The following is a 24,431-nucleotide window of genomic DNA, read 5'->3' on the forward strand; positions in this document are numbered from 1 at the left end:
CGCGGGACCAGAGGAGCTCGTGATTGGTTGGTGTCTGCGAGGCGTGGAGACATGATCAAAATGAAGAAAATTTAACTACGCGTGAAAATCCTGAATGGTGTTGAATTTCACCCTTGATGGAGAATTCTCCTGCTTCTTTCTTTCTTTGTACAATAACTTTTGATCATTTAACCACTTTTATGCTTCTCTGGGCAGACACTGCATTAGAAGTTGCGCTTGGGGTTGGAAGGGAATGGCTAGCCGTCACAGTCTAGCTGTACATTGAGAACCACCAAAGACCATCATGGATATATTGAAAAGGAGAGAAACATTCAATGTAATCAGCAGAAGAAAATAAATTCCCCATGATGACATGCGGCCGCGCCTTTCTGCTGTATGTTTGGATATTTCGCCACAGAAACACAGAATATTGAAAAATTGTTGTCTCTCTCTCAAGAATTTGTATCTCACATTTGAAAGTGGTTAAATGAACCTGAAAGCTGGTATCTTTCCTCTTTATCTGCGTTGGTTACCAAGTTTGCAACCTCTGTGTTTACAGCTGAGTTGCAAAGATATTTGATTAAACTCGATGCCAATGCCAATGCAGACAGAAATTGATCATCACCCATAAATGAGGTCTGCTCCTCTGTCCTTTGCCAAGCAGCCCTTTGGAAGAGACTGTGTCCCTGAAGCTTGCCAACCAAATGCGTGTCTGCCAGTCGTTCTGCTGGCAAGACCAGCAGACCATTATTAGATATCTCACATCCGAAGTGGAGGCCAAATGACACTTGCGCCACACAAATCTATGGATCTTGAGCTGTGTTGGATGGCGGTGCCAGCTTTGCTCTCTACCACTGTAGCATACAATATCTGACTTAACCCTTAGACAAGGCCTGCTTGCTGTATTCACTGCAGTTTTGTTTTCCATTGCTGTGACATGGCAGGGTTCACCTGCCAAGTTCGGTTTTACAGACAGCAAACAAAAAGAAAGCAAAACCAAAGGCCTTGCTTAATTCAAAGTGAAAATCAACACAAAAAGGTAACACACCATTAAGAAACTGTGCACAGAGTTCAAATAAACATAGATCTGCCTGCATTGTACTATTTTATTTGTTTGTTTAAAAAATCCAAAATTCTAATATCACATGAATGACAGAATAGTGATAAGGAACCCCAAAATAATATAAATTTGCAGGTGTGAAGCTGTGAGTAACAGGTATGTTTTTCACATTGGGGTTTGAGGTGGCATCAGAGACAACTTAAGCTACACTTCTGTTTTCTATCAGATGTTATTGAACCCGTAGCCCCACTGACAAACGTTCATTTTACTTACAGTCACCCATCTATACTACAATATTTTGCTTCATTGGGTGAAGAGATTACTTGCCCCTGCTCCCTCCATGCCTTGCCCTAACACCATCACAGACCAAATGAAAACATCATCTTTCCTATTGGTTATTTTATAGCAATAGAATTTGTAGAGTGCCCATCTGGCACTAGCAAGGCATCATATTCCTGAAGGCGGTGGGCAACATGTGTTTGCACACTGTTCCAAGGTGTCCTTACTGAGTGGAGAATGAATCACCGTGCATTGATGTGCTTCGAGTCTTGTGTTTTGGTCCAGCCTAAGTATCTTGATCATTGTGTGATGTGCAGGGTGAGGATTGGATTCTAATGCACAGCGTACCATAAGAGGTCATAAATCGTAGGGACATAACGCACCATCCCACATTTGTGATGGTGGAGGGTGGCACCTGGGCTCCTGGTTGGACCCCTGAGCCATCGTCAATAGGTCTCGCCTGACCCAGCGCATGCGCTGGTCTGGCAAGACTTATTGAGAGGGCTTCAAAAAGTGCTACCAGGCCAGCCTAGAGCTACAGTGCATGTGCGCGGGAGCGCGCCGCGCTTGACCGCGATTACTTTCACTTTCGCCGCCGCACGGCCGCTTTGATGTTTGATCGCGATTGCGATCACTTTCACTTTCGTGGCCGCTTGGCTTAGCCAATAGGTCTCGCTTTTGGGCCCTTTTAAGTATTTAGTTATGCAACTGTTGCATGGCTAAACACTTAAAGGTCCCAAAGGCGAGACCTATTGGCTATGCCAATGCTTGTTTTTTAAATGAAAGTGTGTCAGGGTGTAACAGTGTCCACTATGTACTTAGCTGGGCTGCCCGTCCAGTTTCTTTATGCCCATGTTACATGATTTAATGCCACATAATTGTCAATGTGGGATGAATGCTTACTGACAGTGTTGGGGGCTTGTGGTCTGTGAGCTTTAACATTTGCTTTAGAATCTCTAAGGTCAGTGGAAGGATATGTGCACAAAGGGTAGAACTGTATATGGAGCAGTGCCTAGTCTTGACGTTCCCAATGTGTTTTGGGGTTTCCTCTAATATCTGACTGGTCCTGGGAGCATGCCGTCCACAGGTGAATATGGGTGTTGCTCATACATACCTCTTGAGTTGGAGGTGGTGGCTCTATATTCCCTCAGCCAGTAGGTGCTCATATACGTTGAACCAAAGGAAAGACAGCGATCATTCAACTGGCACCAAATCCTACCCTCTAAGTGGATGGTTCATATGTATCTACATGCATCTGTTGGGGTGGGGACTGAGAAAAGGCCTGGTCCATCCCAAAGTAGTACACATCCCTGAAATCAAGTTGAAAAGGATACAGTGACCAATCCTATCACAGGCTCCAGACAGGTATAGCAAGACTAGAGCCATTAGTACATTCAGTCGGCAGTGCCTTTTTCCTTCTTGAGGGTCTGAAACACCTCTAGCCATCGTGGAACAAACTGTTGGTAACTGCATGGTCACCTTGTTCTCGTTTGCAAAATCGTACTCAGATATTACAAATACCTGCATGACTTTGAATGTGTATTGATTAGTATTTCCTTAGATGCTAACCAATACAGCCAGTTTCCATATGCCACAGGTACAAACACAACTTGCCGCTGAGATGTATGGTGCAAAATAATACTGTCACAAGGATTTGCCATAGTTTGAAAAGATACCTATGGTTTATAGCAGTGATTCTTAACCTGTGGTCTCGGACCCCTGGGGTTCTGAAATGCCTGCTCGGGGGGCCCAAAGCTGTAGAGAATATAAATGAGAAAATTAATGAAGTACACGTACATAACAAATATAAATTTAAAGTTTTAAAATGCTCTGTAAATGTAAAGTACTTTGAAATTGCAAAATAAAAATTAAGCTGGCATTCTTATCTTGATTCGTTGGAGCAACACAAGTAAAGCAAACGGAATCTAGTTTGGACGATTGGAGATCTCAATTGAACCAACACTGTTATGTGCCAACAAAAAGAGACTAGATTAGGAGTGAAAAAGACAAAGTGATATTCTAGAGTCTAGCACAGTGCTACCTCTTGGAAATAAAATTACATTTTGGGAAGAACTGACCTTCCCATTATAAATATGTTGTACTTAGATGTCCTGCTGCTCAGCCAGTATGCATGAGTGTGTGTGTGGAATGTTGGAATGCCTGATGACTGAGTAGAATGTTGGTGTGCCTGGTGGACTGGGGTGAATGACAGTTAGAGAGAGTGGGCTGAGCGGCAAAGATGCTGCTCCTGGTGGGGCCATCATCTGACCTTATCTACTTGTAAATACCATCCTGTAACTTACCTACTAAACCTCTACTTATGTTATACCTCATGGCTACAATCCATCCTTTCAACATTGGCGACGATCTAAAGAAAAAACCTGGCGTGTACTGGCTTCCTGTCAACCTGACATAAAGATTTTTGAATTCAAAACAAGACTATTTGCACTGGAAACTACCTTAAGAAAAGCAACTGGAAAACTGAGGAGAAGAACGCCCCTTTTGCCCACCAGTGTCCTCCACCATCTGGACAGCCTGCCCTGGGCGCTTCACATTCCTTTCCACAACATGAGCTTACTGTTTGCTTTCAACCTGGCAAACCTTCAAACACCTGTATGTCACGGTGTCAACCCAGTGTCAACTACGACAACAAACACTGGCATACTTTCAAGCAATTACCACAAAGGCTGGCAACCGTCATCACTTGCCAATATATTTAAAGGATTGGTGATACCTTTATTTTTGACCTTCAATGTCTGTCACAGCATTAATATTTCAATTATAGACACCGGTATGATATCCGGCTTTACAAAGGGAGTCCGTGAATGCAGCGTTAACTTGTGCATCTTGACCCTGTCTTCACCAGCAGAACCTGTCCGGGAGAGTGTAAAATGTGGCTATTAGCATTTTTCCCTGCTGTTCCTATCGGTGAGCTGTGCGAGACTGTAGCAGATCACAGTGCCCTGCCTACTTCCACATAGGGACACAATATGGAAAGTACAACATGGAGAGTGCATCTACTGCATGAGGTGTGCAGAGACATTCCCAGGTTGGTCCTGCCCAAAAGAGGACTGCCTGCTGTGGTCGACGGAAAGCTCTTGACCCTTCACAGAGTCTACTTCCTATGGTGTGTTTCCATGGCTGTGGCTAGCTGTGTTGTGCTTGGTTCCGGTACTGGGCGAAGTCTGGTGAGACATGTTTTTTAAAAATATTTACTTCAAGGTTTGGTCTACGCTGAGACCTGATGCCCACACCTGTTACCAACTGCCACTTTCAAATTCTGAAAATTGAAACACATGGCACAAGCCTTCTTGCACGCACCTACCTGTATCCTGTGGACGCGCTGTTGGCTCAAGACTCCCTCTGTGATGTTGCTGTGAGACTGGGCACTGCTGGAACGACGTCTTGCTGCATTGGCGTGCAGTGAACCACCCGGTGCGACGTCAAGAAGCGTACCGCCATCTAGGGTTTGTACCAGAACCCTGCACTGAGCCATGCTATCCTATTCTGTTTCTGCGCAGCTGTTGCCAACCACGTTTTTCTTGGAATGACAGTTAGAGAGAGTGGGCTGAGCAGCCCAGATGCTGCTCCTGGTGGGGCCTCTTAACAGCTGAACTGATGAACAACCATCCTGTAACTTACTTAATAGACCTCTACTTATGTTACACCTCATGGCTTCAATCCATCCTTTCAACATTGGCGACGATCTGGAGAAAAAACCCTGCATGTACTGCCTTCCTGTCTACCTGAGGTAAAGATTTTTTAATTCAAAACAAGACTTTTTGTACTGAAACTACTTGAATAACATTTCAATTTTCAGATTTTTTTGTTTGTGAATTAATTTAAAAAAATCCATACTTTGTATAACTGTTTCTCTATTTTTGTGTGTTATTTAGAGGTTCAAATCGTAAAATGTCTTAGGTGCTTCTCATTGTGATTGAGTGAGGATCCACAGGACCTCTGGTTTATAATATCGCATTTGCCGGACATGTTATGGGATGGCAGGGACCGTCTTCAAGAGTCATAAATATGGATCTCTTAGCTGTGGCTATTTCATCTTAGCATCTATACGCAACACTGACAAAACTAATTTCATTCTTTTAGAATCGTTTTCCCAAGTTTGTTTCAGCCGTTGCTAAACCCAAATAAACACCAGGCGTCTGCAGGCCCTTTGGCCGTGCATGTCGGGGGTTGGCCACAGGGTCTGGCCTGCGGGAAACCCCGACAGACAGCAAACCCCATGCTCCACATCCCCAGGGGCCAAATACAATAAAAAGGGGAGGAGGCAGCCCCCTCCCCAAGCATTCTTGGGTCCGGGGGACCCAATACCCAGGCCCAAAATCTAAGTGGAGGGAAGCGTGCACGCACCTTCCCCAAGCTTTATTTGGCCCCAGGGACACCCATCCCCCGGGGTCAAATATAATGAAAAAGGGGAGGGGGGTCATACGGCCCCCAACACCGAGCCTTGTTAGACCATGGGGATCCCATTCCCTGGGACCAAACCAATAAATAGGGGGAGGGGGTTATGTGTCCTCCCTCCTCAACTCTTCAGAGGCCCTGGGGACCACATCCTCTGGAGCCTTTTTTGCTTAAAAGTAGAGGCAGCTGCACAGCCCCACCCCCCCCCCCCCAGCCTTATCAGATCCCAGACCCCATCCCCTGGGGTTAAATGCAATGAAAAAGGGAAGGGAGCATTTAGCCCCCACTCCTCAAGCCTTCTTGGGGCCCAGGGACCCCATCTCTAGGGTCAAATTTAATAAAAAAGGAGAGGGTCACACGGCCCCCTCCCTCAGCCATCAGAGGCCCTGGGGAGCCCATCCCCCGTGGCCAAAATGTGCATTAAAGAGCAGTGGGAAGTTTAGTTATGGTTTAGCTTTAAGCAAACCGAAAAAGCTCTGCAATGCACAATGCACACCATTAAACATGCCCTCCCATGTTTTGCCCTTTGCCCTTTGTAGACACGCTTTTTTGTACCTGAAATCTACTAAGTGATACACTGAACATGGAGGAATGAGTTACTGACTCCCACTCTAACTTGCTATATCATGCGCAGTCCACCCAGAGATAACGGAGACCAAAGCTCTGCAGGAGGCGCTCATAAGCCATATGCATCCTCCCCCAAGCAAGAAGGTTCATGTATTCCAGGAAGCACTGTTAAGCAACTGGGGTGAATGATGAGTTAGTCACTCAAAGCTATCTACTTGTGGATCAACTCATTGCTTACTTGGGAAGGTAATACCAAATGAGGTGGGTTTACGAATAATAGTGCATGTATCGGTGAACACTGGTTAATGCATCAGCCATGTTCTTTCTAAGGTTAGCCCTGGTGTCCTCTTTTTGCATCGCAAGGCCATACACAACCCTGCAAAAGGCAGCACGACTGGTGTGTTGTGGCTCCATCCTTATCTCATAATCCTCATTGCATCACCATTTTTGATGCAGCCATCTTAGGACTTTTCTTGATTTGTCTGAGATGGTTGAGATCTGAAGGATACAATTATGTGATTGGAATCTGCGACTTAAAAGATGAACATACGCGTTCCAGTTCTAATGCGAAGGGGATAGTTCATATTGCTCACTTTCCAACAGACCGTGATAGAACCAGGATGTCCACTGTGTTGTGCACCCAGAATTCCAAGTGAGTGATATAGGGAATGTGTCGGAACACTGAAATAAAACAAATATTTTAAGGATTCAAAGTACATTTGCATACTGCCAACAGACATCAATTGACATGTTTACTCTTGTGTCCCTGAGTATCTGTTATCCCTCTGTACCAACTTAATGTACTATTTTTGGTATAACATACAATAGACAGATGTGTGTGACTTAAATAACAAATGAAGGGTATACAAATTTGTAACGTTACGGGTACTAAAAACCCAACGGCTTGTGACGCGCAACAGATGCATACAAAAACATAAAATTGATTCCAATAGGAGCACTTGTCCATGACATCTATCTGCCAACTGAGCTACCAATAGTTCCTGTAGTCCACGTTTTGCTGTTTTTCTGTTTATTGGATGCTTGTTAACGTGCCCTGTCTGTCTCTATGTGCTTTGATCGTTGGCTACTTTATTCTTACTCTAGCTACTACCCAAGAAGTTCCTTGGACGCCAGAGGAAGCAGCCTCTCCAAAGAGCCACGCAGGTACTGTAACATGCCATGGTCTTTGATTTGTAGATGAAGCATATACCTGGCCCATATATTTTTTGCCAAGACACCAAGCACACACTAAAACATGAACCTTCTACTCTCTGATGAGCAGCTCAAACACAGCCGCATGCTTTTCAGCTGATGTCATCGTGTCGGTCCTTAAAGATTTTTGTTAGTGGATAGGGTCCCATTTTTGTTATCAAGAATTCTGATACTCCACTGATCCATTCATTACATATTAATGAGAGTTTAATATCCCCTAGCGCGCATTTACAAATTTGTGTTGGAACCACCGAGAGAAGTGTATGGTGGTTGTTTTTTTCTGTGTAGATCTTGTTTTATATTTTGAACACTGGTAACTATACTATATAGTTTAAAGCTACCAGGGGAATTTCTTTCAAACACATGATGACAGCTGTCTTCCAAAGTTGCAGATACACAATGAAATGCGGGAACACAGTTTGTAGTAAAAGAAAAATGGAATTACAAGAGCATGGTTGGAGTTGGTGAATATTTGACCATCTCTGTGGCGTTAAAGACGTTTTTGACCACAGCTGTTTTGTTTTTGCTGTATTGAGCTCATAAATCGCATTTGAAAACAATACTAGACCTATTGCATAGCGTGCAATATTTTGCAACAGTTTTGTTCATAATAAAGTAGATCTCTCATCATCTGTTGAAAATGCCCATCAGGACATCTGCAAGATCAGTTTGAAAAGATACAAAGTGGAAGAGATGTCAAATTACCCAGGGGTTACTATGCTAATTTCTAGACCAGAGGAACACAATAAGTACATTTCCATGGTATTGTTGAATTCTCAATGTGGGACCTTAATTTTTGTGCTGCCTTTGTTTGTTCAACCTGTTCTTTATGTATGTATTTTGTAATTTGTTTATTTATTTAAATGGTATAACTTTTCAGGTACGCCCTTTCACTTGCAAGGAGGCCTTGACCAGTTACAGCTGTAGTTTTTAGGCCACTGTGACAGCCCACAGACCAAACATAGGTCTGAACAGGCCACAGGTGACCATCCAGCCCTGAAAGCATTCGTATGCGGTCTTTGAACCGCACTCCAGCACTGAAATAAACAACACTAGAGTTGTTGATGGCAAAATGCCCATCAGCATGGTGGGAAGGGGAGCAGGACACAGGGGGGCACCACCCCATAAAAATAAAAGGAAGCGGCAGTAACCGCAGGCAGTCACCAGTGTCGAGAGTGAGTCGATGTTTGCACTGTGGTGAAATGTTCACAGATCAAGGCATTTACACGGAGCTGCACACACATTTCCAACAGCAATGAATAAGATCTGCAAGTAAATAATGCTTCTGAGCAATTAAACAGGCTCTTAAGGATGCCTCTTCAGAGCTTCCGTTAAAATGTGTTCCTTTTTTAGGTCATTTCTTTGGAAAATTGGTTTGTAAAACAAATTATTTAGCTCAATTTTTAAACGTTGATCCATGAGGATATAGGAGGACTCCCCAAATTCCTTTGCAGGCGGCCAGGCTTGATCGACAAAAGTCAAGCTTTTACTCTAAATGTAAGGGGGAAGCCTAGGGCATGCGCTTCGAATCTTTACTAGGGTGCTTTTACAAATCAGACCATTGGTGAACAATGGTGTTGAACACCATTAAGGAGAATTGAGATTGTAAAACTGCCTTCAGCCTTAATAATCCCTAATGCCTATTCTCTGCTGCTGGCCGAAGCGGAAGCTAGTACATTGTCTAGAGTTTCCTCTGGTATGGATATTTTGACAATAGAGTGGTTTATGATGTTTCAAATATTTTGGTCGAAAGTGGAAGATTGGCAATCTGCGTGCTACCATGCTAGAGTTAAAATTCCTATTTTACCAGAGAGGTGATACTAGTCTTTTTTCAGGCATGGATAAGACTTTATTGAAAAACACATTGAGATTTCTTCAGACTAAATGGAGGTATAGTCTTTCAGTACGTATAACAGAAATAGGGTGCGCTTCATTGGTAATTTTTTAAGAGGGTATTCTGGTATGATTGGTTAGAGTTTAAAGTCAGGATGATGGGGTAGACGTATCATTGCACAAAAAGAGATTTCTTGTGTTGACTGATTTGTTGGCTTCAGGCTTGAAAAGTATTGGCGTCATTTCTTATGCTCTTATTATTCGAATAGTTTAGTGCCAATATCGGCAACTGTAGTCACATCACATACATAATACATCAATAACCACACAACACTTTTGTAAGTGGAGAAATATTGCTGCAGGTTTATTAGCATAACCAAATGCAAACATGGTGGGTTATCTTACGGGCGATCCCAGGGCAGGCCAACCCCTATGCCGCCTGCCCGTCTGATAAGCCTAAATAACACCATGGCAGTCGCCAATTGGTGCATACCAAATCTTGGGAGGGGCCGCCCCCTCCCATCCGTGGACCAGCAGTCCACTTGCTTACTCACGCCCCCCCTCCCCCCGAAGAGGTGGGCGGAGCGTATTATGGCAGCCCCCGGTTGCTCAGACCCACAACCGCCCGTAGGACTAACGGGGCGCCGTAGTTCTTCCAGGGGACAACCTAAGACATCCCTGGGTATCCTGGCTTAGCACCACGCTGTGCTGCTGCATGAAGTACCCCTTGGTATCTGCAGACTCTGGATCGCCCTGTAACTCTTCCTGCAACACAAAATAACATGTTAGAAAATCTAGCCCCCCCCTCACTCCTTGTACCTCCGGCTGCCGGGTAAGCGGAAGGGTGGGCAAGGCGAGACGTCGAGGGACAAGAGGGCGAGGATCGCACGGGGACAACCTAAATACACTTGTCCCCTCCCCCTTTCCCGGAAGTGGGTCCGCTGGACCTCCTCCCTGGCCATGGCCCAGGGACTAGACCAGTGCCTCTAGCACCTACATGTGGCACTAAAGCGGCCGCCCTTTTAGGGGGGGGCTGCTGCGCAACCCCCCCACGGGCAGCCTTGCATAGTGCCAATATCGGCAACTGTAGTCACATCACATACATAATACATCAATAACCACATGACACTTTTGTAAGTGGAGAAATATTGCTGCAGGTTTATTAGCATAACCAAATGCAAACATGGTGGGTTATCTTACGGACGATCCCAGGGCAGGCCAACCCCTATGCCGCCTGCCCGTCTGATAAGCCTAAATTACACTATGGCAGTCGCCAATTGGTGCATACCAAATCTTGGGAGGGGCCAACCCCTCCCACCCGTGGACCACCAGTCCACTTGCTTACTCAGGCCCCTCCCCCGAAGAGGTGGGTGGAGCGTATTATGGCAGCCCTCGGTTGCTCGGACCCACAACCGCCCTTAGGACTAACGGGGCGCCGTAGTTCTTCCAGGGGACAACCTAAGACATCCCTGGGTATCCTGGCTTAGCACCACGCTGTGCTGCTGCATGAAGTACCCCTTGGTATCTGCAGACTCTGGATCACCCTGTAACTCCTCCACAGCCCTGAGAGTGGCCACCGTCACAACCAGGGCCCCCCACCAAGGTAGACCTATTTACTTACAACCTGCTGCTGCCAAGGCTTCCCCTAGGTCCAGAAGGAAAAGATCCATGCCTATGGTCCCCCAATCCTGTGGACCATATCGCCCTAGTGGGAAGACAACTTCCCCACCTGCCTAGCTGCCAGCCAAGGCTGCAGGGCGGGAGAAGTTACCCGTTACCGTTACTCACATCAATGGTACCTGTTTCATCGAACTCAAGGCAGGCTACTAAGTGAGCTTCCGACCCAAGCCCCTCTAAGTTCTGCTGCTTCACCTGCCTGTTAACAGGAATCCCAGGGCAGACCACTGGCCTCTAACCCATGCGTGGCCATGCCTGAGCTAATGTTGAAAATCCAATTGGAATGTGGATCCCCGCACTCCTTGTGAATAGGTAATCTGAATTGCGTTGATTTAGGGTGCCTGGTAAGTAACTCCCTCCTGGGCAAGAGGGCGAGAAAAAGCAAAAAAATGGAAGCGTTATCTCCCGTGGGAGTAACGTCTCTTACTCAGCACTCCAATATTTGTAAAATTTCCAATAATTGTACAACAACCGTTGGTGTGTTTGAAACACTTTCTTTAATTATTCTTCTGTGTGATATTTATGAAATATTCATACTATTTCACTCATAGTATTCAAAAACTGTTTCTATCATTCATCTTGTTTCTGCCCAATGCATTTCGGGCGGACTCTTCATCAGGGGACTTACGTTCTGAAAGCATTAAACATATTTCAAATAAAACAATGGAACACAAATGCAAAATATCAACAGACATTTACAATTTTCATTACGTTGTGCTAACGGAAAAGGTAATAGCCAAGTTGTCATAGGTGTCATAGGATAAAAGGAAAGGGCGCCGGACGGTAGGAAAGATAGTACCATTTACTGCATTGCGGTGAACTCAGGTGTTCTTAAAACCAATCGTATACTTGTATCACGTGGTGATTGTGAAGTGCACAGCTTCAAATTAACTTTGACAAAGGAGTTTCCAAAGTGGCCTTACGATCATGTGAGGTCGTAGTGACTGAAAAGTTCATGCGAAATCTACGTGACAGTAAGTGAAATACCGATAGTGAAACGGTTTATAACGGTGTCAAAAATAAATAGTAAGATCTGACCTTTTTAGTAAGTTTCACCAAGGTCCAAGGTATCTACCATGGTTCATGGTTTATATTCAAATAAAAATGGCGGAACGTTGTAATTACACTTTCTGTAGAAAAGAAAGTCACATATATACTAATGAGTATACCTAACGTGAAGGAACATAAGAGTTAATAACGGTGATTTAAAACTGCCGTGAATATTCTAAACGACGGTCATTGTGTCGTGGAACCTTACCATAATCGGTGAAATCAGCTGTATTCCGCCGAAAAGAATTCCCTTTCGTGTTCAAAACGTTAGCTTCCTGGGTGCAGGAAGTAGAGTGAAGATTCAGTCACGTGATCATAGAATTCGAAAACAGACTGTGATGTGTCTTCCCGGTGTAAATAAAGTTGAACGAGGACAAAATGTGATGTGAAATAACGGTCATGCCTGAGCTAAAACCTGACAGCTGCCAAGGAACATGCGCATAACTGAAGCAACTGGCACCATGCCATAAAGTATCAATATAGCCTTCTATGAGTGCAAAGGTGCTCTAGTGGCTATCCGTATTAGTGCTCCCTCCCAACAAGCAGCCCTAACCAGGCAACCCGCACCCTCTTGGCACTGGCACACTCCCGCCCCAGCTGCCCTAGAGTGCCTGTTCGTGTGTAGCCACAACCTTACGTTTTGTCCTGACGGTATACCACGGTATGATGACACTCAGCTGACTCTACTGCTGAGTGCCCGTTGCACCATCGCAAGTATGTCTTTGCCTATTCAGTGTCTGGCTGCAAAGTTTGATGGCAATGCCAGCCCCAGTCCCGAGCGAAGATAGAAGCTTTACAGCTGCTGGTGCTATCGACGGTACACGTAGCCTGATGGAACAAAATGCCATTCCCTTACTCCTGTCGAGCACGAACCCACAACCAATTGCTCACCATGGTTCAATACCTTCCTGCTAATAATCATTTCCTTGAAGAATGTTGACAAATCTATGTTCTGTAATGTCACTACTTAGCAGCCTGCACCATTCTGCCAGTGCCGAAAAGACCTTGGTCATGCTGCCTGGCCTAATCATTCTGGCCCTGCTCTAGAAGCACCCGCTTCTGCCTTAGGTCAAAAATTCGCCAGTAACATAGCTTAGCAGAGTGGCTGCAGGGGTCTGCCTCCTCATCCATCGCAACCAATTATGAATCAAACCTCATCCGGCCCTGCAGCAAGCAGGACTAGAACTCAAAGCGTCACACCAGAACTCACAGTAACAACCCCCGCAACGGACGTGCTCCCCCCAACCTACTGATCCACAGACCGCTTGCATACTGCTCACAGTATGGCTGAGAAGAGAGGCTGTTGATTTAAAACCCTTTTAGATGAACAAACAGACCCGACAAGTCGCATCATATGAAATGAGGTCGGGACCACCGCACCCGCCTGTGAATCCGCCCCGGTGATTTTTGTCATGACCCCTCCTACGCCTTGGGGATCACCAACAACAACATGCCGTGGCCAGGTGGCAGGACCCAGCGGGACCATGAAATCCCAGATACTCTCCAACTCCTTGCCGCCTGGCAGCGCTCCCTGCTGCAGGAATCTTGCTGCCCCACAACTCGTCCCTCTTGGCCCGTTGGAAATTAAAACGCTGAAATTGTGTGATCACCTCTCGTGGGGGGGGGGGGTCGGTGGAACGCATAACCTGCGTCCCGAAAGTACAATATACGCGAAAGTGTGCAAGCGTATAGGAATCAGAACTTAACAGTGACTGTGCATAGGCCAGGTAGTCAAACTGCGACCTGTAGAATATGCGTGGTGCTATGCAGCACAGCTTGGCCCATCTGATCCACTTCACAAACCTCGGAAGCAAGCCTTTGCTAGTTACCTTCAGATCCTAGCCGTGCACGCCTAACCCAGGGAGGTTCCCTTACTAACGGAGCATTAGTCCTGATGCTAGCCGGCTTACCGCTCAGTGTCCCAGGACATGGAATGCTAAATCCACCACATAATCTACGTTCTCCGACCGCAAGTGAAAGGATAATGTGTTCACCAAACCAATGTAAACTAAAATTGCAAGCAGCACTTGTCTGGGGACATTCGACATCTGTCATGAAGCGCAGCAACGTGGCAATCAAGCTTGGGGAGCTGACACGCCTCTAATTCCCTTGAATTCCAAGAGGCCAAAAGAGGCAAACCCGCCCCCCCCCCCAAGGCTAGAAGGATAACTTGGGCAGGTGGAAAGCTGAATGTAACCGACGAGCCAAATCCTACCACGGGGGAGCACACAGTTACAGCGAAAATGGGTACTCCTGCCTTCAACAGGATCCAACAAAAGACCGTCATGATAGCCCTAGTGGTATAGGTCCCACTGCCTCACTCATGAAATTACCGGGCACCCAAAGTGAACGGCTAACATAACGACACCAACGGAGCAGAGGGAGCCCTGCGCAGGGTTCAAGATCGATTAACAGATACTAATCTGCAGGGCTACAGCTTGCTCAGGCGATCACTCTGGCAAGCAGACCGGCCACCAGCACACCGCGCCTTCACTAAGTGTTCCGCGCACTGAAAATTGTGACTGATCACTATTCATGGCATATCTCACGTGCATTGAGAAAACATCTCAATCATACCAACGTAAATGATGTGACGCAGGTGTTGAAACGTAAAACAAGAGCTCCCGATACATGCGATACTGAGCACATGTCATGCATCCCTATATTAACTACAAAATAAGCACTCCCTACCACAAGCCCATCTATTGGCTAACCGGCTGAACCAACAGAAGTGAATTAAAACAGGGTTACACGTGCACGTGCCGTGGGCCCACTGGAAAGCAACCGCCATTATGACGCCTGACTGGTGATGTACACTCCATGCGCTGGTGGTGAAGCCGGCCACCTTCTAGCCGGTTGCCGCTCAGGGCCCCCCTCATTGCCTACGAGACCCTGAAGCACAGACCTTCCTTACACCCTTACAGTCTTGGGGCGCTGGCCGTTACTGCACCACCGGAAAGTGCGCAACACAGCGGCTTCGTTGACAAGGTAGAACGGTTAACAGCCCCTCCCCCTGCAGTCTTCCATATCTTAAAGCAGGAAACCGGAGAAGGCTGGAAATGGGCAAAAGGAACCTGGGCGACGCGACAGCAACTTGATTATGCCTGATCGTTTCCGTAGCGTGAACACGGGGCTCCAAGCCCATACGAACGGTAAACCCTTTTAACGGTGAGCCCACATTTTAGCTGACACATTAATGTCAGAATTCCCCCAAGGCGGGTGCTGATCCGAGCAGATTGAACCTCTCGCCTCGCCTCTGAGGGCTGCACAGCCAGTCACCCTCTGTGCTGCCCAGAGGACACGGTTGGCGATCTCAGCACTGGCACCCTGCCCAATATGGAACACACAACCCACCTTAATTTGCGATTGGCAACCAGAGACAGGCATAACATCAACACCCTAAATTAAAATCGAATTAACCGCAGACTGAGGAGAGAAACGCATGCGGCTTCCTGAGGGACAAGGCACCCTTAAGTCATTCCAAAACTGCAAAGAAAAAACATCATCGGGGTGCAGGGTAGGGGCCTATTGCACCCGCTGCCCATGCTCGTCCTTTGGGGAATCGGGAACACAAGAATGATGACCAGTGTTCCCCCAGAGAGTAACATTGCCGAAAGCACCCAGGCCTCCCTTAGGACAAAGCTGGTCATCTTCCCGGGAAACGTGCCTTGCTTTGCAGGCCGAGACACCTCGTGTGTGAAAGCACGCCGTGCTACACATGAACACGCCCCGATTACTGCGCCGCTTCGATTACCAAGATATCCATATCTATATCTTCGTACTTGGACAGGACAAGGGAGATTCACTGGGGTTCGGGATGGTCATTCTGCACAACGATGGTCCAAGCCAACCCGATTGATCGTGACATGCTGAAGAGACAGAAACGTTAATAGAAGGGAGGCATCCGAGTGTCTACCTCCAGAGGGCACACGCCAGACTCTGGTGCGCGTTCGAAAATATCGACCCCGCTGATGGACAGCTGTTGCCTGTTCCCGATCCTGTCAAACAAAGCAAGTGTTAAGCAGTTGTCGCATCACTGCCACTATCCAGCAGGCTTGTGGTAACTTAAAATATAGATACCATAAACTGGCAACTGTGACCCTCCCCCCTTATACACCGCACCAAGGAGGAAATCTGGGCAGGCCCCCACAACGCCGAGACGCTGTCCCCACTGTCCGCCGCGCCTTGTCCCAAATGGCTGGGGCCCAATGCCTGCGCACTGCACAGGGCTCAGAGGGGTAGGGAAGTCGCGTGGTCCATGTGGCAGAAAGGCCTGGGAATGAGAATATAGCGCGAACTTGCCCGAATCCCATCAGGTATCAGAGCGCATTACATAGAACCAGTTGAGTTACATGAGGACTTTTTTTTTTTTTTAATGATTTGCCCAGAATCACAGGAGGTTTAGCGTCGTAACCGAGACTCGAACCCAGGTCCGAGGTCGAGCGCCCTAACCGTTAGGCCAACTCCTGTCCCCAAGATGGTGCGCATACCCGCCTGGACTGATATGAACGACGAGGGACAGGCAGATCCCTTGACTCTCAACGCACCTCCGAGTCCAGTCAGCTGGAGCCGTCCGTGACTTCGCACTGAGCCATCTACATCCGCCAGTGCCACGCAAGCATGTGTGCCACTCCACGAACGCGATGCCACAGGATGACTGCCCAACACCGCATCGGGCCGCGAGCTCACATGCGCACAGTGTGTCGCTCCTACACCCGCGTCAGGGCAAACATCCCCAGCGCTCAGAAGTTTCAAACATTTTTGTTGAACGGCAAAGCTGTACCAGTCCAGGTCACCGAAACTCTGGATTCCGAGGCAGTGAACACCCACCTCAGTTACCGACCCGTCCGGAGGAGGCTCCAACCCGGCTCTCCCCACTGTGCCCCTCCCTCTCCCGCAGTGCATCAGCGCTATCTGAGGATCACGATCTGGCCCGCAGGAGCAACCACACACCGCCCCTTCATGGCCATGCCTCAGCCTCTGCCGCCACAAAAACCGGCTCGCCTCAGGGCGCCTGAGCCTTCAGCCTGAAACCGTGGGGGGGGAGGCACAGTACACCAAAAAGATTGCCCCCAACGAGCCCCGTACTTCCCCCTGTTACACCAACGTGAGCAAAACCACCAGAGTGCAGCGAGGACACGTTATCTCACAGTATTATTACACACTGATGTCTAATAACTCCCAGACCCCCTTCTTTCTTTGGTACAAAAGAATACAATCCACGCAGCACCAAAAGAGCCATAATATGGCTAAGCTCACCCAAGGCACTAGCTGTGTATATACTGTGCCGTATATTATAAAAGTGTTTGCACGGGGGTTCAAGGGGGGGGGGGTGGGGGTGAACAAGCTCTCTTCTAGACCGGAACAGAAACAATAGAATAGAACCTGTGACCTTGACCGTAAGAGTCTCAAGCCTTAACATTAGGCCACAGTGACTCTTTAAAAGCGCGGGCTCGACCCGAAGGATTTGAGCGCTTACCAGGCACCGATTTACATTACATTCAGGCACGGGGAGATTAAGTGGATGGCGCTGCCGGACCGATAATAAACACACGCGCGCCCCACCCCCCGCCGCACGTGCAACCTCCCTGGCCGGCGACTTAAGCCTGGCATTGTGCCCGAAACCCCCCCCCCCGCCCGTGGTAACCCGACCACGGGGCCCGTCACCTGGTACTGTCCAGGGACAGGGCCAGGGAGAGGAGGCAGGCAACTCACCGTGAACGACGAGGCTCCGAGGCTGCTGGGCGTGCGGACGATCAAGGCGAGACGGCGAGTGACAAGAGAGCTGAGCGGGGCCCACTAGATGGAAGAGCAACCTCAGCCACGAGCGCGAACACGGGACCGACCCCAACTCCTGTCCAATCCCGAGTCGCCACCGACGGCGCACCCCCCACCCGAGACACGATAGCCACCAAGCTCCCTTGGTAACCTCCGACTTAGCCCACACCCCACTCCCACCTGGGCGCAGCGGCGCACCCGGCATGCTCCATTCGGAGTCTCGCGAGTGCCGGCACTCATCACTTAGTCCGCGAAGGCACCAATTGCCGGAACGGAGAGGAAGGGTGGGGGGGTGGCAGCAGGCATTCTCGGAAGGCCAAGCGAGCGGTGAACACCCGCGCCCCCACCACACACGCAATTCCGAGTCCGACGCCTTGAGCCTCGCTCCGAGCACGGTCCCCCCCCCCCGCCCGTGGTACTCCGACCACAGGGCCCCGTCGCCTGGTACTGCCCAGGGACAGGGCCGGGGCGGGGGGGTGGAAACTGGCAAACTCACCGCAAACGAGTATTCCGAGGCAGCTGGGCGCATGACGATCGAGCTGCGACCTGCAAGGCGAGACGTCAAGGGACAAGAGGGTGAGGATCGCACGGGGACAACCTAAATACCCTTGTCCCCTCCCCCTTTCCCGGAAGTGGGTCCGCTGGACCTCCTCCCTGGCCATGGCCCAGGGACTAGACCGGTGCCTCTAGCGCCTACATGTGGCACTAAGGCGGCCGCCCTTTTGGGGGGGGGGCTGCTGCGCAACCCCCCCACGGGCAGCCTTTCAATAGTTTTATATATTCAAGCACACATTGTTAAATCATTTTATTTTTGACAAATAGGGAGGCTGCCACTCCTTTGTACTGTACGGAAAATCTTTTTCAGGCTCATCATGGGTCCAGAAAGTTTAAGGTTTTAAGCCTTTTTTGGCTTGGAAAATTGAAGTTTATTCATGTATTTATTACCTGTGGTTGTATATAACTTTAACTAGACCGAAGGTAACAGAGTTCCTGAAAGAGGATACCGGATAAACCAAGAGAAGTTAGATATTTTCTTCAATAATATCAAAATGTACATTATTGAGAGATGTACTATACATGGGCATAACTGTTAAGCCTATCCCGAGGTCAGCAAAATCTAGATTTTATTTAACATTTAATTAAGGTACTTGAAAATTAAAACACCATACATGAAGTCACCAAACAAACAATGAATTGATGTAGAGAACATGCATTTCTATGCAAAGCAAGAATATGTCATTTACTTTAATTTCTAAGAAAGTTCTGCAAACCTAATGGGGTTTCTGATTTATCATGTGCATCAAAGAGGCGAATATTTCCACAACTGTGCCAGTTCCTAACTTCAGACTTCATGAAATGTTGCCCGCATAGTCATTTTACTTAAGACTCCTAAGTTGATGCACTTTATCCTATATGCACTTTATATTTTCAATTTTTAATTATGGTCTTGTCCGAACTGATTTCAGGGCACAGTTTCTCCCTCCGAAACAGCCCCCCTTTCCATCATGACGTCACTATTTCTGAATATGAATTGTTTAATGCACAATTTCTTTTCTACGAATTGTCTATTATTTCAATCCATTTCAGAAATGTGTTTATCCTCTAAACTCTTGATTTGGTCTGTTGCTCGATAGGCTCATGCCAAAAGTGTGTGCTAATATAAAAAAGATGGCGCAAGCAAATACAAAATATTGGCAGCACTTCTTCTAATATTTTCACTGCTCCATCTCAAAGTAGCTTTGTTGGAAGGCAAGAGTGACAGGTTATTGTCAACCATGAGGACTTTATGACAGAACCATAGTGAGTCCAACCGAATACAAGAAGTTTCTAGAACTGTTAGACTAATAAAAAATATTGTACAAAGATGCTAAGTCCTTTTTCTGGTTCGCAAAACTTTCCGGCCTCGGCTGCTTTCTGATTGGTAGATTGTGTCGAGCTCTTATCTCGCACAGAGGAAGAAGTTTTCCATTTCCGGCTCTGCTGCTTGCGATTCATTATACACTCTAGGCTGTGTGGGCTTGGACGGCCGGCTGCAGGTTGAGATTAGGAAATAAATTGCAGCCTGCTTCATGGTACCGTACCTATTTAAAGAACACAATTTCACAGCACTCAATCAAACTCTACGCAGAACAGAAGAGCCTGGAATGTTGACTTGATGGAAGATATGGCCTATTAAAAAAAGCTATTGAATGAAAATGTTTATAATATATAGTTCATCTTCTTGCCCACCAAATGGGAATATGTTTGTCAGTGATGAAAACACAACATAATAGGCTGAGGCCCTGCAGACAGCGGACTGCCCCCGCCCCCGGTTATCTGGGACTTGTTTGCACGCAGTGTACAGTCCCACCAGGGCCACCAGGCTGCTCTTGGTGCTAGACTTATTTGACATCTATCAAAGGCGCTCTCCTGCAGTTAGAATGTCCTAGTTCTATTGAGCTACCCTATCCACGCATGATGTTTCTGTAAGTAGTGGCTGCTATGGGGCAATAGTGGTGGGGCAGGGGGGAGACACGGGGTGGTTAAGAAAAAAATAAAAAATTCACTTACCTGCGCTGCTGGCCACCACTTCTCCTCCATCCTGTTCGATCAAGCAAGAAGCAGTCCGTCCGAGCCAATAACGATGCTGCTGTCACCATGACAGCAGTGTTGTGATTGGTCTGAACGCTGTGATTCTTTTTTATTTATTCCTAAAGACAGTGGTCCCTAGAGATTGATTAACAAGAGCAAACAATATAGACCCAATCAGTACTATATTTTACAGCTGGACAGGTGTTTTTAAATAGTTGCTTAAATATACACAAAATTCAAGTTAGGTGCCTATTCTGATCCGGGTCGGAAAGCACTCCGACCGAGTCGGACCCGGAGTGTTTTCCGACCGAGCCGGACCCCTACAGTCCGACCGAGCGAGTATGATGCGCACGTATGCTGTCAGACTCGGTTCGGTCGGACTCCCATAGAAGTCAATGGGAGCCAGTTGTACGACGCATACATGCGCTCCCATTGACTGAATGGGTACGTCTCGAACAAGTGCACCCCCTACAGTGGGTACGCGTCGGTGCCATCCGCGCCGTACATGCCTGTGTGGGGGAGACCCATGTGTCTCCCCCTGTGTGCGAGTTGTTCGGCTGCGGGTGTTGGGGGGTCCGACGCAGACCCCCGAAGTCTGACTCCGGGAGCTTTTGCGAGCCGGACACTCCGGCTCGCACAGGCTGTCCGACGCGTGCATCGTCCTGGCTCAGTCGTGAATCGCATCCATTGCACGCCACGGTTAGCTTACGACTGAGACGTACGGAGCGGTTCGGACCTGGAAACGACTCGGTTGGTGAATTTCACGTAGCTCGCATCGTACTTGCTCGCTCGTACAGCTGTACGAGTCGGGCGGAAAACACGCGTACGGCTCGTAGTTTTTCCGGCCGGATCGCGTTCGGTTCCCTTCCGACCCGGATCAGAATCGGCCCCTAAGTGGGAAGGACGTACAACATGAAACAAAAAGGCTCAGGCAGAGTAAATTGTTTGTATGAGACACATTTCGGTAGGACAAACAAATTATAGTGGAGACACCACATGATAAGTATTAAATAAGGAGGTGTATATGGCGTAAAACAAGTCGACGGCATTTTGATCCTTACAAAGGATATAGGATCATCATCAGGACATTAACAATGGTATGCCTGTACACATTTTGCCTTGATCCAGGGATATGGCACTCAGACAGGCAGTGGGAGCCTATGCATGTTCTCCCCCCAGGCTGTGCATAACAGCCCTGTGAAGAACATGCTAAGTGTGCATGACTGTTTGGCAGGCCCAAGACGGCCGGCCAAACCGTAATGTGCACTTAGAAAGTGCTTACTGCTCCTCCCCCCTAGTCTGTGGGCAGCCACGACCTGCACCTTCAGGGCCTTCTGAAAAATAAAATGATGATAAAGTGGAGTTATTATCATTTTATTTTTCCTGTAGGGCGGTGCTTCTCCGCCTTAGCGAAGGAGCCGCCCCTGGTTGCTGTGCGACAATGATGGGGTGCTGTCTAATGTAAAAGAACTTCTGATAGTACCAACAAAAGGTCTGCTTACCATAGAAGAGGGAATTGTTGTGTGTGGGGCCCCATTAAAGGAAAATTATTTACCCAACTCCCTAAAGTGCTGCATAACAGGTCTAGTTTAAGGTTCACTGTTAGAATATCAATGCCCAAAATATCCCCATACACAAATATCATAAATATCGATGTCAAAAATATCAACATCCTATATTTATAATAGTAAGTATAAAAATATTGGGGGGAAATATTGATGTAAAAAATATAAAAGTACAAAATATTGGTTTTTTATTTATATAAAAATTAATGTTAGATATATGAAATAATAAAATTAACGTAAAAAAATTATTTAGATTTAACATACATTTGAACAAATATAGGAAATACATTTAATTTGAAAAAATGTAAACATACATAAAATGTATTATATATATATATTTACTTTAAAACAATTAATAAACTATTAATTTTAATGTGTTTTATAATTGTATAAATATATTAAAATGTACAAATAAATAAATATATATATATTTACATACACTTGTAATATAAAATCTAATAAAAAACATTATATTATAAATTAAAACATTAAAATATTTTATAGTCTTTAAACTTAAATGTTGCACTCCATTGAGTGCAACAGTAGGGAAAGTGTTGGATAGCGGAGGGGTAAAATTACTATTCCCACTCCAGCGAGTGCAACAGTAGGGAAAGTGTTGGATAGCGGAGGGGTACAAATTACCATTTCCACTCTAGTGAGTGCAACAGTAGGGAAAGTGTTGGATAGCAAAGGGGTAAAAATTACTATTCCCAGTCCAGTGAGTGCAACAGTAGGGAAAGTGTTGGATAGCGGAGGGGTAAAAATTACTATTCCCACTCCAGTAAGTGCAACAGTAGGGAAAGTGTTGGATAGCGGAGGGGTAAAAATTACTATTCCCACTCCAGTGGGTGCAACAGCAGGGAAAGTGTTGGATAGCGGAGGGGTAACACTTACTATTCTCACTCTAGTGAGTGCAACAGTAGGGAAAGTGTTGGAATAGCAGAGGGGTAAAACTTAATATTCCCACTCCAGTAAGTGCAACAGTAGGGAAAATGTTGGGTAGCAGAGGGATAAAAATTACTATTCCCACTCCACCAGTGAGTGCAACAGTAGGGAAAGTGTTGGATGGCGGAGGGGTGAAACTTAATTTTCCCACTCCAGTGAATGCAACAGTAGGGAAAATGGTGGATAGCGAAGGGGTAAAAATTACTATTCCCACTCCAGTGAGTGCAACAGTAGGGAAAGTGTTGGATAGCGGAGGAGTAAAAATTATTATTCCCACTCCAGTGAGTGTAACATTAGGGAAAGTGTTGGATAGCGGAGGGCTAAAAAAACTATTCCCACTCCAGTTAGTGCAACAATAGGGAAAGTGTTGGATAGTTGAGGGGTAAAAATTGCTATTACCACTCCAGTTATTGCAACAATAGGGAAAGTGTTGGATAGCAGAGGGGTAAAAATTAATATTTCCACTGGAGTCAGTTCAAAATTAAAAACAAACAAAATATCAACAACACAAAAGATTTTAAAAAACAAAAAAATAAAACATATATACAAATATTAAATATTACAAAAAATAGAAACAGATTATAGTGTTAAAAAGATCTAACAAATACCTAAAAAGATTATTTAAAAAAAATAAAAATATTTTACAAACAAAAAACTATTTTTAATACAAATTATTTATAAACAAAAACATTATTACATATATGTAATCTTTTTTATTTCCTACCCTATAACACCACACAATTCACAACACACATCTAATTTTTTTTGTATGTACCTCCATAATTAACATAATTAATGATCAATTAAAGAAATATTATTATTTAAAAACAAATTAAAACAGATAAAAATTGATTTACTCCCCAAACATTACCCCTATAAAACCAAAACCAACACACAAAATAAAAATAGACAATTACCATAAATATTTATCAATTGATGAATTAATATTAATAAGCAACTAATTATTGATTAATTAAACAAATTACATTCCACCCTCTACCCAATAAACACAACCCACACCTAAAAATCATTACATAATTTCCATAACTAATTTTATATTAATAAATTAATATCAATTAACAACAACTTATTAATTAATTTGAAATAATTTTCTTCCCACCCTTTATCACAATAAACCCCACAACTTACATGTAAAAGTAATTACACAAATGCCGTATTTAAATTTTTATTAATTAATTAGCATTAATTAACAAACAATTATGAATTAATTATAAATAAATTACTTCCCACCCTATTTCCTATCAACCTCACCACCCGCTCCTAAAAAAATGAAACAATTAACATAATTAATTACCAATTAATTAATTAATAATAATTATCAACCAATTAATAATTAATAATAAATTAATTTCCACAGTTAACACTAGAAAATGTAATTAAATAAATAGTAATAAATCAACAATGTTAATACAGTTATTATAATTAAATTACTTCCCACCCTATTTCCCTATAAACCCACAACCCGCACCTAAAAA

At 45.8% G+C, this 24,431-nt stretch overlaps 1 protein-coding gene across 2 annotated transcripts in view; it reads left to right on the top strand.

The window, feature by feature from the left end:
* IQSEC1 (IQ motif and Sec7 domain ArfGEF 1) overlaps positions 1-24,431 on the top strand; it is a 787,671-nt gene that overhangs the window by 224,674 nt on the left and 538,566 nt on the right. Inside the window, exon 2 of one of the 2 annotated variants that reach the window (XM_085624821.1) lies at positions 7,409-7,468. The exons of the other annotated variant lie outside the window; for it this stretch is intronic. Within the exon in view, the coding sequence (XP_085480947.1) occupies positions 7,409-7,468 (60 nt within the window). The remainder of the gene's footprint in view (positions 1-7,408; positions 7,469-24,431) is intronic. 2 annotated transcript variants of the gene reach the window in all.

This window comes from Triturus cristatus, chromosome 9 (genome assembly GCF_964204655.1).
Source record: "Triturus cristatus chromosome 9, aTriCri1.1, whole genome shotgun sequence".
Classification (NCBI taxonomy): domain Eukaryota; kingdom Metazoa; phylum Chordata; class Amphibia; order Caudata; family Salamandridae; genus Triturus; species Triturus cristatus.